This window comes from Adiantum capillus-veneris, chromosome 15, assembly GCF_014529385.1.
Source record: "Adiantum capillus-veneris isolate H3 chromosome 15, ASM1452938v2, whole genome shotgun sequence".
Taxonomy (NCBI): Eukaryota; Viridiplantae; Streptophyta; class Polypodiopsida; order Polypodiales; family Pteridaceae; genus Adiantum; species Adiantum capillus-veneris.
Window position 1 is genome coordinate 103,219,596 of NC_140945.1, and position 12,203 is coordinate 103,231,798.

At 45.5% G+C, this 12,203-nt stretch overlaps 1 protein-coding gene across 1 annotated transcript in view; it reads right to left on the minus strand.

Annotated features, from left to right (window-relative positions):
* Window positions 1-1,221: 1,221 nt before the first annotated feature.
* Window positions 1,222-12,203, minus strand: part of LOC147441199 (uncharacterized) — an 88,118-nt gene continuing 77,136 nt past the window's right edge. The window contains exons 8-9 of the mRNA XM_086482887.1: window positions 1,871-1,993; window positions 1,222-1,747 (exon numbers count right to left, since the gene is read on the minus strand). Coding sequence (XP_086339013.1) covers window positions 1,523-1,747; window positions 1,871-1,993 — 348 coding nt within the window. The 3' untranslated portion in view covers window positions 1,222-1,522. The remainder of the gene's footprint in view (window positions 1,748-1,870; window positions 1,994-12,203) is intronic.

The window sequence follows — 12,203 nt, forward strand, 5'->3', positions numbered from 1 at the left end:
GCTCCCTCCATTATAGTGAGTCATATGTCCTAATGCTCACATCAAGTCCTAAGCTGAGCTATTTTTGTTTCCTATCAGTTGGTTCTACTCATCCGCTCGTGTTCCACAACAAAAGCCCGAGGCAACAACAATCACCCAAGTAACCAACTGCACTCCAAAATCTATGAGAACACACACACGGCAAAGAGCAACGCCTTGGTCTCACACAATCGTAGAGAGAGCCATGAAATCATACTATTTTACAGACATCTATAGTGGTATCAATCATCCTACATGTTTAATATACACATGCAATTTTTTTAAAAAAAATCATCAATGCACTTTGTACTTCAGTGTTCGATGCTTGATGTCAATTTTACAGACATCTATAGCAGTATCAATCATCCTACATGTTTAATACACAAACGCAATTTTTATAAAAAAATCATCAATGCACTTTGTACTTTAGTGTTCGATGCTTGATGTCAATCTGCGAATGTCATGTAATGTTCTATAGCAATTCCCACCAAGCAAGACTAGTTTCACTTCCTACTTGAAACTCTGTTTGACAAACACCCTAAAAAATTTGCTTTTGGCTTCCACGTAGGGTTCTCAAATGCCTAAGGAACCAACCGCAATCACATTCATACCTAGCGTTTAAAATAGCAATCACCTTGAGAAACCCTTGTTGGCTCCTTGGCGAAGGTTGACACCCAATTAAAGGGGTTTTTCTATACTTTATGATTCCTATATCTAATCCTTGCAAAATCTTATCAGAGCCATGTCTCAGGAAAATTTCTGAAGCTTTGCTTTATTTTTCAAAGAGTTGTAAGCCTAAATCCATAACCAAAATTCACCTCTGACGCAAAGTGCAAAGTATAAACTCTCTGCAAATTTCTCTTAAAAGTGTCTCCAAATACACAAGAAATTATCATGGATTGGGGCCAAACCAATCCAACAAGTGACAAGAAGTCTGGTTAGTTGTAACAAGGGAAGACTGTGTTAAAGAAAAACCGACCTTCAGTTTCTTTTCACCGGATAGATTCAAATATACCGGCGGGACATGGAGAACTTTTCCAACAAATCCGGACTCCTTTTTTTCAATGAGAGACTGTTTTCTATGAACATTGGCATGACTCATTCGAACATTATCATAACAAATCAAGCAGTAAACATACACACATCCATACAGTAATTGTTCTGAAACCAGGTTGAACTGATCGAAAAAATAATCGCAGAGAAGAACTAGTAAAAGCCAGACCAAGCAATTTACATTGAGGCACGAAGTCATGATCATTGGAGCCATTGACATAAACACGTCAAAAATCCCAGATGAATCATGCAGATGCAAGGTGAAAACCAGCATCAAGGTGAGCTCTACATTCAGATACAAAATGATGACGATCTACATTTAGATACAAAATGATGACGATTCGGGCGGGTGACATATACACACCAAAATTCCCAGATACATCATACATATACAAGGTAAGAAACAGCATAAGGCATGCTCGGCATATTGTATGTCAATTCGCACATTTCTTCACCAGTCGGCCCTTGTGAAAGAAGTGGACATTGATTTTAGCAATTTGCGTTTTCGCAAACTAAACCAACTTCTTTGCCAGAGAGGAGAAATGGCTTCTTCGACTTCCGCAATTGTCTCCGTTCCTCCACTTGTCTCGGGCTCCTTTACCTCTTCCTCCTTTTCTTGCTTCTGATGAGACAAGTGCTTCATCCTTGAGACAGCTTGAGTTGCTTGGGCAGCAGCCTGCAAATTGACATTCCAATGCTATATCAGACGTGCACATGAGACCTCAGGAAGTGGTTCCTTTTCTAAAAATGGCAGCATAAAAATATCAAACAGGAAAATTAAAATAAAAACTGCAACTACCTTCAGTGGCTTCAAAAGGTCAATTTGAGAGTGGTGCAATACCCGCTGACCCTTCTTATTTACCCGAATGAAATCCTCGTAGTCGCCCTCCCAGGTCACATCATGATCACACACAAAATAATCCTGTTGTATAATAATCCTTTTAGCAATCACCATAAAAGCCTTGGTTAATTTGCATTGTGCAAGAACAGAAACATCTTGTGGAGAGAGAGAGAGAGACTGAGAGAGAGAGAGAGAGAGAGAGAGAGAGAGAGAGAGAGAGAGAGAGAGAGCATTTAGGGCTCCCACTGTAGACGTGGCAACTGCTAACCTTAGTTGTTGGTTTCTTTCCGATGATTTTTATTTAATTTTTGAGACCCTCTTTTTGAAGTTGTGGCCGGACATTGTATGGCCAGTGTGAAACGGTAGTTTCACCCGAAGACGGGAAGTTGGTCGGCACTGGAATCCGAGTAATAAAAGGGTGTCTAGGCTCAGTTCAAAGTCATTTAGGTCCCCTCGCTGTACTTAACAAGTTGGTGGATACTAGGAAATTAACTCTTTAAGACACTGTACGGTGCCGAGGTGGGATCACCAAGAGAAACCCGAGAACTGGGCTACATTGCATTTTTGGATGTGGTCCCAGTGGTGATAGATGGTCAGATGACCAGTGAGAGTCTAATGGAAGCATCTTCTAAAATTTAGGGAACTGCTAAATTGGGCCATGAAATCTGTTCACGTCATTAGCTCCGGAATGACAAGAGGAACATTTCATCACTCTACCGCTAAGTCAACCGAGCAACCGGTTGAGATATTTTCAGACTAGAAAGTTCAAAGCGGGGAATTAATGCATGCGTGCCACTTTGACACATTTTTGCGCATTTTCCAACTTAAGAGAGAGAGAAGCGTTAAAATAAAACATGGGCTGCATTTTTCAGCCGTATGGTGGATTGTTGCAGGTACCAAAGTTGTTGTGTGCAAGCTTTCCCTCTCATGTACAGTGTAGTGCAAGAAGTGATGTCCTGCACACTCTACACTGCTCTCTCTCCCCCCTACGTGCAGTAACGTGATGCCCCACAAGAGGGCTCTTCATTTGACCTATATACATTTGTGTGGTCTTATGCTTTTGTGCCGAGGCAGGAGCCTCTTTGAGCAGGAACAAGAGTAGCTAACTGCTACTCCAAAAGCGGGCACCGGTGGGGGTGGTAACCTCTCCTTCTAGGTGCATTTTCAGCGCTGGTTATGCACTGTTTTTGAGCTGTTTTGCAGCCATACAGATGCCAAAAGCATTGGGAACAATGCCCCACTATTAGAGAACAATTCCGAGACTGTTTAGGGCTGAAACCAGGGTAAAAACCAGTAAATACAGCGAGCTGTAATTGCTGTTTTTGGGATGAAAACAGAGGGTTTATGTCATTAAAAGTGAGTTGCAGCACGGAGATTTGTTCAGGGCGAGTTTTGGGGCCGTTAGGCTGCCGAAATTTTGCCAGAACATGTGTGATTTAGTTGGATACAGGTAAAAGTCCCTAGTTTTGTAACTTTATCCTCTAAAGGTTCAGAGGTTCTGGAGTGGGTTGAGGGTGGCAAGCATGGGAGGTTTACCCTCACCTTCAGCTTCTTTTCCAAGTTGAAGAATGTCATAGCCCTGTTAATTTGCCAAGGATGGCTAGAGGTTATCTCTCTCTCGTATGTTTGGTGCACTGTCGATTTGCAATGGTGATTTTCCTTCTGTTGGGATGCGCCATTTTTACGGCCTTGGAGACTTGGAGCCTGCTCTCGGAGATTCTTTGGTGGGGTTTTCAATCTCCTATCGAGTTATGGTGGCCTGTTTCTGCTTCAGCTCCCTGTTACGTTCTTCCCTTACTCCCTTGCTCCTAGCTTTTGTACATTCACCCATCTTCTATAACTCAGTATCACTGGTAGTTTTTCCCCTATGGTTTGTGGATTTTTAACATTTCACTCGTCTTTTACTATCAGATCCGTCATATTCTGTGTGCCTACGAGCAGATGTAATGCCTTGGGCCTGTAACTCTGAGCACGTAATATAGCCCCACTTCTTTTGAGAGAGAGAGAGAGAGAGAGAGAGAGAGAGAGAGATGAAATGAAGTGACATGATATATGTTAGATTTACACCACTCTACTGTTTCACAGGTTTAGGACATAGTCTAGGACATACATGTATGGCTAGTGTGCCTCCAAGCTGGTCACCCTTTGCATACGCATACAGACTGCACTGTACTTCTAGGCCACCACCCACCTTGTTCGGGAGTATCATATTTCATTTATTTCTTGTTGGGTCGCGGGGGATTTTATATGGCATTGCCCTACCTCCCCTTGGGCACCTATTTATGTTGCCAGGGGGGTACCCACTTCCATTCATCTAATTGTTGTATTGTGTCTTCTGCTCATGGTAGTCATGGGGGGTTGATCGCACCCTCTTCACCATATCTTGTGTTTGTGGTCTACTGTCTCTCTCTCTCCCCTCTCTCACCCTTCCGCACATGCAGAACAGCTTCAGGGTCTCCATGGGACTAGCGCTTCACCATCAGCATGAGGTTCTCCTCCCAAGGGATCAAATCAGCCAGTGTTTTTTGCCCATCTGCAACGTTTCTGCAAAGATCTGCCGTCGTTTTGCAAAAGCCAGGCAAGCGATGGAACTTGGAGAGTTTTCATCGCGGAGGACCTTCTCCAACTGCTTTTTTTGTCTCCACACCTAGCGTTTTTGCTTCTGGCTGCAAGCGCTACTCTTTTTGGGACTTTTCGTCACCAGAAAACCCCTCTGCTCCATCTGCATTTTCAGCCAGATCTCCGTATTTGGAATCTGCTGCGTTTTTGGACAGCAAGGCAACGTTTGCTGCACAGAGGGGGAGCGTTGGGCTTACTACCCCCGATCTTGCCTTTCGACACACCGGCTTAGCATCTGGTGCCTTGCCAACCCGTATCGATACCTCTCCATTTCCGTCGGATTTCAGCCATTAACCCCTGCTGTTTTCTCTGTTTTCAGCCCACCAGGGGTTGTGACATTGATTCCCCACCCTCTGCAACGCTCCGGACCCTACCGGGAGCGTATGAGCACGCTGAAAATCGCTGGACAGCAGCGTTTTCATCACCTTGCAGTTGCGTTTTTTGGTGGACATGTCACGAGGACGTGGCAATTATTAACCATGTCACAGAGATGTGGCAACTGCTAACCTTGGTTGTTGATTTCTTTCCAATGGGGTTTATTTTATTTGTTTTGAGACCCTCTTTTTGAAGTAGCAAACGGTCGGACATTGTATGGCCAATGTGAACGGTAGATTCACCCGCAGACGGGAAGTGGTCGGCACCGGAATTCGTATGGTAAGAGGATGTCTAGGCTCAAAGCAAGATCATATAGGTCCCCCCGTCGCACTTAGCAAGTTGGTGGATACTAGGAAGTGAACTCAATTAAGGCGTAAAGTCTGTCAAGGTGGGACTACCAACAAAAAGTATCCGACAGTTGGGCCACATTGCACTTTTGGATGCGGCTCCAATGAGGATAGATGGTCAGAAGACCAGTGGCAGCCCAACGGAAGCATCTCCTAAAATTTAGGGAACTGCTATTTTGGGCCGTGAAATGTGTTCGCGTCATTACCTCCGGTATGACTAGGGGAACACTTTATAACTCTGCCGCGAAGTCAACTGGGCAACCGGTCATGATATTTTTAAGCGGCAAACCCGAAACGGGAAAATGCTTGAAAATGCGCCAAGTGTCACATTTTCGTGAACTTTCCTCTTGCAAAAAAATGGGCGCTGATTTTTAAGCTGGGAGAGGCCTCATTTGCAACCGGTCACAGGTTAAGAGCTATGGAGTGCTTCCTTTCCCTCTCATGTACAGTGTGGTGCTAGGAGTGATGCCCTGCACACTACACACTACTCTCTCTCTCCCCTACGTGCAGTTATGTGATGCCCCACAAGAGGGCTACTCATTTGACTGATGTACAGTTGTGTGGGTTCATGCTTTTGTGCTGAGGCAAGAGCCTCCTTGAGCAGGAACAGGGGTAGCTAACTGCTGCTCCAAAGCAGGCACTGGTGAGGGTCATAACCTCACCGTACAGGTGCAAAATCAGCGCTGTGTATGCGCTGTATATTTACTGTTTTTCAGCCATACGGGCGCCAGGATCATTGGGAATCGTGCCCCACTGGCAGAGGACAGTTAGGGAACTGTTTGGGGCTGAAAACAAGGCAAAAACCAGTAAATACAGCGTGCTGAATTTACTGTTTTTGGACAGGAATCAGAGGGTATACGATAGTGCAAGCGAGTTCCAGCAGGGGAATTGGTTTCGCGCAAATTTTGGGGCTGTTATGCTGCCGAAATTTGGCCAAATCAAATGGTATCTAGGTGGATACACGTGAAGGATTCCCAGGACCTTACCTTGTAATTTACCCTCCTAAAGAATAAAGAAATACCGAAAGGGGCGCCAATTTTGGGGCCTACAGGTTGTCGGCGTCTGCTCGGAGCAGTCTAGCTTCCGAGCCGTGTGTGTATTCAAGTGTTAACTCCCGTCGCACGTTCTCTTTGCAAAGTGCTCTGTGTGTGTGTATAAAGTAAAGAATATCGGGTGAAAGCCAACGCCTACCGCCCTACGGGCCAGTTTCATGGTTCCATTGCCGGGATATCAATCACTTTTTCCTCAAAGAGTGAGCCTGGATTGTTCAGGGTAAAGACACACAGTGCAAGAACGCGGGGATTACACTATGGCCGACAAGGGGAAGGGAATTATGGAAGAGGGTTCCTCTCCAAAGGACAGGCAGGAGATTCCTATGGTTTTTGAGATTGGCGAGAGCTCACGGCCACGTCAGTCTGTACCTCCTGTCAACATGAATGTCCCTCCAGTAGTACAGGGCTTTATGACAGGGCAACTTGAGGATGATGCGTTTAAAACTCAGTTAGTTGCCGCAGTGAATGTCTTTTCGCAGCTGGTGCAGAATCCGAGGTTTATGGAATGCTTGCAAGCGCCACCAGTGCAACATCAAAATAGGCAACCTACGCCGCGTACGGAGCTTGTTGAAGCTCAAGCCCAGGTACTTCATGAGGCGCAGGAGGAAAGGGAACACTCGCATGTTGCGGAGTCGGGGGCTCCAAAGCAGGTTCCTCCCGTGCTTGAACAGGTGGCTAGAACGCCTATTCCACAGGTTATGCCAGTTCAGCCCGCCACCTTTCAGAGCCAGCATGCTGTCTTGAATGGACAGGGAGCTGGATACCAGGCTATGCACTCAATTTTTCCACCACCCACGGTACATCCTGGGTATTTCGGGGGTGGATCAGTGTTCCAAAGTATGGCTGGTTATGCGTCTGGAAGTCAGCCGTACATGCCAGGAACAGTGTTCGGGGGTATGCAAGGCATCATGCCAAACCCCATGTATGGTACTATCGGCATGCAGCAAGGTTTCCACGGCAACCAGGGCCAGTTTGGGGTGCCACAGGCTCATTTTGGCATGGCTGGTTTTTCTGGACAGCAACCAGATATCGCACCTCTGACGCAAAATGTGAATGGCCAAGGCGTGCCGATCATGCCTAGTACAGTGCCCATGTTGCAGACCATCCCGTATGACAACTTGGGGGCACTAGAGAAGCCGAAGGCTTACAAAGAAGGTGGTGCAGCGGTAAAGTTCAGTACCTTCAGTGGTTTCGAGGATAAGACAAAGGCACTCACTTTCCTCCAGCAGTTTGATACCGCTTATGCGGGAGGGAATTTTACAGAGGCCTCGAAGGTTAGGAAAGCTGCCACTTTCTTAAAGGACAATGCGCTTACATGGTGGACGACATTGTCAATGCAAGGACAGGCACCCGCCACTTGGGTTTACTTCAAGCAAATGTTTGCATCTGCTTGGCTATCAAATGAATTTGAAGCCGATGTCCTGACAGATTGGCACCAGCTTACGGTAGCTTCGTGCAAGAGCTTGCTGGAGTACAATAGGAGGTTTTGTAAAGCATTACTCTCAGTGACCTCCTACAGATTTGTGCCATTGACAGAGCAGATAGAGAAGTACTGTTGTGGGCTGCCTAAAGGCCTTCGTGATTATTGTACAAAGAACAGAGTGGCTACCCTTACTCAGCTTATGGAAGTTGCGAACACTGGTCTTGCCTTGTTGAAAGGAGAAGACAGTGGATTTCCGAGCAGTGACAAAGGAGGGCAGCAAAAGAAAAATTCAACGAAGAAGCCCTTTGTGAAAACGGCTCCTGATGCGTCACAGGGGTCAGAACAGGCCACCAAAGACAAGGATTCAACTGGGACTTCTGGAGCGCAGGCAAAGAAACAGAAAAGGAAGCCTTTTGTGCGCAAGTCGCTCGAGGAAAAGAAGGTCCTAATGGCTGAAAACAAATGCTTTATATGCGAGCAGCCTAGTCATATTTCTATAAATTGTCCACAAAGGAAAAGGCCGGATGACTCAGAGGATAAAGAAGACCAGAAAGGCAAGAAGCCTAAACCCACGGCAGGTTTAGTGCCAGACATGGTGGGTGACAGGCCCAGCACAGATGCCAGTGAGTTATGCAGGGCATGGGGTAAAGTTAGGGATCAGACGGCACTCATCTTCTTTGATCCAGGTGCCAAAGCCAACTTTATCTCACCAGAGTTAGCTATGAAGCTGGGCATCAGAGCTGAAGAGATGGGGTACACAGCAGAGGCAGGGTTGGCATGTCCTGGCCACTCAGAGTGTGTTACTCCCATCATTGGAAAACTGCGTCTGCATATTCAGTCGTATGTGGACACTGAAGAGTTTTACATCATGCCGCTGGAAGGTTGTGACGCCTTGTTGGGGATCCCGTGGATGTTCCGAGTGCATGGAGTCTTGGATGCCTACAACAAAAAGATCACTGTACAGCATAGGGGCAAAACTCACATCTTGGATGTAAAGCTTAAAGGAGAGTCAGTCCCTATTGTATCTGCTTCTGCTATCACTTCTGTAATAAAGAATCATCTTTCTGTGTACTTGATTTTTACACGTGATGTCTCAGATAGGGATCAGTCAAATTTATCTGTGTTAGATAAAGAAAGGTCAACATTTTTGCAAAAGTTTAGTGACTGTTTTTCTGATTCATTACCGTCGCAATTGCCGCCAGAGAGACCTGAGGACCATCGGATAGATTTGGTGCCAGGGTGTAGCCCACCAAATAGACCTCCCTACAGGGTTAGTGCGGCGCAGCAGAAAGAGATTATGGGCCAGGTTGAGGAGTTATTTGAGAAGGGGCTGATTCAGCCTAGTTCTTCACCTTTTTGCTCCCCAGTGCTCCTAGTGCAGAAGAAGGATGGCTCATGGCGCATGTGTATTGATTACCGTGCGTTGAATAAGAATACCATCAAGAATAGGTTTCCTATTCCTCGCATTGATGATATTCTCGATCGTTTAGAGGGTGCTGCAATTTTCAGCAGGATAGACCTTAAGAGTGGGTACCATCAGATTCGTATAAGCCCAGAGGATGTGCACAAGACTGCGTTTAGAACGACATTTGGTCTTTATGAGTTTCTAGTGATGCCGTTTGGGCTAACAAATGCTCCTGCCACGTTCAACAGAATGATGGACCGGATTTTCCGCTCGCATCAACAGTTTGTTGGAACATTCTTCGATGACATGATTGTGTATTCGAAGAATGAAGAGGAGCATAGGCGTCACTTGACCATTGTGTTCGAAGAGCTGCGCAGTCACAGGTTACTTGTCAATCCTAAGAAAAGTGAATTCTTCCTCGAAGAGATCCACTTTCTGGGCCACATAGTCTCAAAGGATGGTGTTAGAATGGATCCCGCAAAGGTCGAAGCTATCAAGACATGGCCAGACTTGAAGACTGTGCACAATGTCAGAAGCTTCTTGGGATTGTGTTCCTACTATAGAAGGTTTATCAGAAATTTTGCAGAGATAACATCGCCTCTTCACGCATTGCAAAAGAAAGAGGTCACTTTCAGATGGACCCAAAAAGAGATTTCAGCTTTTAGTCTCTTAAAGGAAAAGTTGACTTCAGATCCAGTTATTGTTTTGCCAGATCTTAGGAAGTCATTTGTGGTCCAGTGTGACGCGTGTGGCAGTAGCATCGGAGCAGTGCTAATGCAAGATGGACGGGTAGTAGCCTATGAAAGCCGAATTTTGCAAGGGCCAGAGAGGACTATGCAAGTCTATGAGAAAGAGCTCTTGGCCGTGATTCATGCGCTTTCTAGCTGGAAGCACTACCTCTTAGGTGCTGATTTTGTTGTCCAAACAGATCATCAGACCTTGCGATACTTCTTGACACAGTCAAAGTTATCCGAAAAGCATATGCGATGGGCAAACATTCTTTCCATGTTCCACTTCCAGATTATGCATGTGGAAGGCAAGAAGAATGTTGTGGCTGATGCGTTAGCAAGAAAGCCACAAATTTCAGCTGTGTCAATTCCTTATCATCATGAGTTAGATGACATGAAGGAACACTATACTGCTGATGAAGATTTTGCAAGGATCTTTGAACAGTTACAAGAGGGGCAACATCACGAGCACTACCTCCTCAGAGATGGTTTTATGATGATGCATGGCAGACTTTGTGTCACTAGACCACTGCGACATAAGGTCATGGAAGAGAGTCATGTCCCACCGTATGCAGGGCATCGTGGCATTGATGCAACAGTTAAGGCGGTAGAGACATTCTTCTATTGGCCTACCTTGAGGAGAGATGTGGATTCCTTTGTGCGAGCATGCATAGTTTGCCAAAAGGTCAAGTTTGACAGGCAAAAGGCACCAGGGTTGTTACAACCATTGCCGATTCCGGATAAGCCATGGGAAAGCATTGCTATGGACTTTATCTTTGATCTTCCAAGGACGCCAACAGGGAATGATGGTATATGGACCATTATCTGCAGGTTCAACAAGCAGGCCCATTTTATCCTTGTCAGGAAGAAGATAAAATCTGATCAGATGGCACGCTTGTTCATGTACAATGTGTTTAAGTACCATGGTATGCCACAATCGATTATCAGTGATCGTGATCCTCGCATGACCAGTTTGTTCTGGAGAGGATTGTTTGAGAACATGGGTACTACGCTCAAGTTCTCGTCTTCGTTTCATCCACAAACTGATGGACAGTCAAAAGAGGCTAATTCTACTGTCTTAGATCTGCTGAAATGCTATGTGTCAGATAATAAAGGCAAGTGGGAACAGTATTTGCCTATGCTTGAGTATGCATACAATAATACGGTGCATTCGTCTACTGACAAAGCACCTTTTGAAATTGTTGAAGGCAGCAAAAAGGTTCCTCCCATTTTGCATACAAAGGACAAGATCTTTGAGGCAGATCGATATGTTGAGAACATGGATGAGATGTATAAGAAAATTAAAGTTGCCTTGGAGAAGACTCAGGCAAAGCAGAAAAAGGCTGTTGATCGTCACCGTCGTGAATTGTTGTTATCACCTGGTGATTGGGTTCTGCTAAGGTTCGAAAAGGCAAGGTTAAAGAAGATGAAGGGCAAGGAACGGCTGTTTCCTAAGCTCAGCATGCGTTACTATGGGCCTTTTCAAGTGCTTGACAAGATCAGCGATGTGGCTTACAGGCTGAAACTGCCTGATGCGTGGAAGATTCATAATGCGTTTCACGTGAGTCTTCTAAGACCCTTCGTGGGTGATGTGCCAGAAGATATGCCAGTTGAGGATCAGCCAGAAGTTGAGGAACTTGATGAGATCCTGGTACCTGAGCAAGTTTTGGCACATAAGGACAGAAAAGTTAAAGGACAAGTTGCAAGACGCTATTTGGTGAAGTTCAAGAACTATCCGCCTATGGATGCAAAGTGGATGGAAGAGCATGAACTGTCAGAGTCACCAAATGTATTGCAGCTTTACCTTGAAGCCTTTGGGTTACAGCCTACTTATGCCCCAACCCAACGTGTGCAAAGGAGGGATAATGATAGAGCTAGTACATCAAATGTACATATGAGTTCAGTGCCATAGATGGAAATGGCAAAAGTATAAAGGCCTCATTAAGTCATTTGTATCTATGTATGTTACGACCTTTCTTGCGGATACATGCGATGATAAAAGAGTGTTAATAGCACAAGATCATCAATGGCGTGTATTTATGGTATGCAATCGAGGACGTTTGCGATTTCAAGAGGCGGGTATGTCACGAGGACATGGCAGTTATTAACCATGTCACAGAGATGTGGCAACTGCTAACCTTGGTTGTTGGTTTCTTTCCAATGGGGTTTATTTTATTTGTTTTGAGACCCTCTTTTTGAAGTAGCAAACGGTCGGACATTGTATGGCCAATGTGAACGGTAGATTCACCCGCAGACGGGAAGTGGTCGGCACCGGAATTCGTATGGTAAGAGGATGTCTAGGCTCAAAGCAAGATCATATAGGTCCCCCCGTCGCACTTAGC